The 3,221-nt window shown below is 41.6% G+C and overlaps 1 protein-coding gene across 1 annotated transcript; it reads left to right on the top strand.

Annotated features, from left to right (window-relative positions):
• The first annotated feature begins 737 nt into the window (after window positions 1-737).
• Window positions 738-3,221, top strand: LOC140951583 (peroxidase-like). Its single transcript, XM_073400866.1, has 3 exons — window positions 738-1,212; window positions 1,746-1,980; window positions 3,117-3,221. Exons 1-3 carry the CDS (start codon window positions 1,082-1,084, stop codon window positions 3,213-3,215), a joined length of 465 nt encoding a protein of 154 aa, XP_073256967.1. The 5' UTR covers window positions 738-1,081; the 3' UTR covers window positions 3,216-3,221.

Below are 3,221 nucleotides of genomic sequence, written 5' to 3'. Positions count from 1 at the left end.
TGATGTCTTCTTGTGGAAGGAAAAAGATCTTAATCAAATCAGCGGTTTGTGGATTTTATTACTTAAGCCAGGCGCCTTTGACAGACGTCCTCTCTATACTGAACCAGAATTTATTCAAAGCGAAGAAAAATACTTCTAAGGAATACTGAGAGCTTTCACTCAGACAACACTCTCGGGACCATAACAGGTGTTCCCTCATCAGTGCTGATACAATTATTACGTCAACTTTCTTTTTCCGGCCACAAAACCTTTGTCCCATGAATCAGGGTGCCCCCCCTGAAAAGAGGGACCATCGCGGCACTAAATTTTTCTATTTTCTTTGCGGTACTCTTTTGAGGGTGGCGCTTATGAATGTTCTCATTCGCGAATAACACGCTAATTAATTAATCACGCTAATTAATTAATTAATTAATTAATTGTCAACCAAGACAGAATAATGGACCGAGTGAGAGCCGGAAAACGCAAAGTCCATCTAGCCCTATGAATTTCATCAAAGTTATTTTTAGGCCAATTAATCGCTTGAAATGAATCGGAATTTCTGTTTTCGTAGAGGTCCGCAAACTTGTAATCAGTGTTGTCAAGAGAGAACTCAACAATCGCCATTTCAATATTCTGCATTGTTTTGCGCTGAGATAGTAGCATGTAAAGTTGATGAAGTTTCGAACAATCATTTACAATGTGTGGACGTCCCAGGAATTAGACTTTCGTTTAATCAGAAGCTCTAAAAATAACTTAAGTGAAATTCACATATCCCGGCCAACGCCCTAAGATTCTCTCTCTGTTCGATTATTCCCGCTCTCTTGGTGGAGCCAGTCGAACGAATGCTAACATTCTAACAGTCCTATTCAGAATAGCACGAATCCAGAAGACCATATTCAATTAAAACTTTCACTGGTTGCCTTTAATTCGAAGGTTCTTCTCATGGGCTGTAAGTGAGAAGCTAAAGCCTGGACCAAACCAGATCGCTGATCTTGTTGCTATAAACATACAGCGTGGAAGGGATCATGGCCTCCCCGCCTTTGGTGATTTCAACAGGCACTTCGACGTTAACAATTTCACAATCCCGGCTGACTTAGAGAACATGCTGAAAGGGTTATATGGCTCAGATTTGAGCAAAGTTGATTTATACGTTGGAGGACTACTTTTGGAAAATCCCACCTATGGCTCACATGTGGGGCCTACCTTCTCTCACATTTTAGCAGAAGGATTCGGGTAAGCTTAGACTATGGGCAGCCCCTCTTTTTGTACGTAGAGTGATTTGCGCTTGAGAAAAGAAAATAAAACAGGCGCGCGTACTTCTGGAGAGAGGGGTGGTGGCGAGGTGGCGGAGGTTACGGGAGTGGCGGGGTGGCGACAAGATGGCGGGGGTGGGTGACGCGGGTGGGGGGGGGATGGAGGGGTGGCGGCGCAAGAAAGAAAGGATGCAAAAATGGAGGCTTCTGGCACCAAATCGGCTGCAAATTTCCCTTTCGTAAACATTCTTAGCCATTTTTGAGAGACTTTGGAAGTTTTTGAGCATAATGGCAAGTGATCTACCAGCTCATCGCAGAGAGAGGCAATTAGCAACCATTTAGTGGCATTATGTTTGGACAAATATGAATACCTCAACATATGATCCTCAAATTTGGTTAGATCTTCAGAATAATGATCTTGGCATTAACCTAGCCTTTGATTGGGAATATTAATTTCCGGAAGTTTTGGCTCAGTGGTATAGACTAAGGATATCACATTTTCACTGATTTCAGGAATTTAAGAAAAGGTGACCGCTTCTGGTACGAAACAAATCAAAATGGAGTTAGATTTTCCCTTGCACAGCTGACGGAAATAAGAAAAGTTAGCTTAGCTAGGATCGTTTGTGACAACAGTGGTATATCGTATGTTCAGCCCAAGGTAATGAGAAAGAAAAACCAGTCGAGAAACAAACAAGTTAGGTGTGGCAGTCTTCCAGAAATGGACCTAACCAAATGGAGTGATAACTCGGTAAGACATTTGGTATCAAGTAAGTGACTTATCCAACAGTTGTCTGTTATACAGCCAGAGATAAGGTAGAGAGATGGGTGATGGGAAGGAGGAGGTAACTTTTATTTATTAGTGAGCGTAAGCAAAGACGTTTTTGAGCCATGCACGTGAACAAGAAGTGGTCTGTTTTCATTCCTGGGCAGTGGTTTTGCTCCAAATTTTCGACCAAATCGTTTTTATAAGACTAAAGGTACTAAGGAAGCGCGGCGTTGTGGCAGATTAAAGGAAAAAGGAGCTCACTTCCAGTTGACGTGCGTGGCTTAAACACGTCTTTGCTTAAACTCCATTCAATGTCCCCTTCATTACTCTACGTTCTGCGAGTTTTGGTCTGCCACGAATCTAAGCTCGATCAAAAGAGGCCACTAGTGTTGAAATGGTGAAGGAACCACTAAACTTCAACGATTAACAACCAAGTAGCAAGAATAAGGATAGTCGGTTAGTGCACGGCCCTCTATGCGGGTTTTTTCGAGTTTGACTCCTACAATGTGACCTCAAATCCATGTGGCCTCAAATCCTTGTTTAGACTTTTTTCCTCTCCGTGTACATATCTTTAAGTCACTTTTTTAACTCGTAAAACGGAACTCTGAAGAATAGTGGGGGATGGGGGGGGGGAGGGGGGCAGAGGGGCTAAATGATCGTATATTTCTAGTTACCGACGTACAATAATGGTAAAAGTTGTGGATTGTAAAGTAGCAGCAACTACACCGGTTCGCAGTCCTTACATGTAATGGCTCATCCTCAGTTTCATGAAAGTTGGTAAATTTCTTGACACAACTCCTTTAAACTCCTTCGTAAGTGAACTGCTGAATATCAAATATTCGTTATTTAAAAGAACTAAGGAAAATAAGCGTTAGCTGGATTTTTGCGACCAATTGGTCATTTGCACGATGTCGCCTTTTTACTACTAGGACCAGAATTCATTTCGTTTTTTCTTTCATGTTTAAATTTGGTTATCTCAGTGAGGTTAAGATAACAAAAGCTTTAATTTGCACTAGAAAGCGATACACTGAAGGATTATGGTAGTAGTGGTAAAATGAGGCCATTGAGAAAAATCCTATCAGTGGGAAACTTAACGTGAATTTGCTTTTGACTTGCAGGTCAATGAAGTCAATGATTTCACAAATGAAATCAATGATTTCACAAATCCCGAGATTCTTTTAGATGACATTATGCGTAGCGACGGTTTGGACGATTGAGAGGTT

This window comes from Porites lutea, chromosome 11, assembly GCF_958299795.1.
Source record: "Porites lutea chromosome 11, jaPorLute2.1, whole genome shotgun sequence".
Classification (NCBI taxonomy): Eukaryota; Metazoa; Cnidaria; class Anthozoa; order Scleractinia; family Poritidae; genus Porites; species Porites lutea.
Note: the sequence above shows the minus strand (reverse complement) of the source record. Positions and strands in the feature narration are given on the sequence as shown.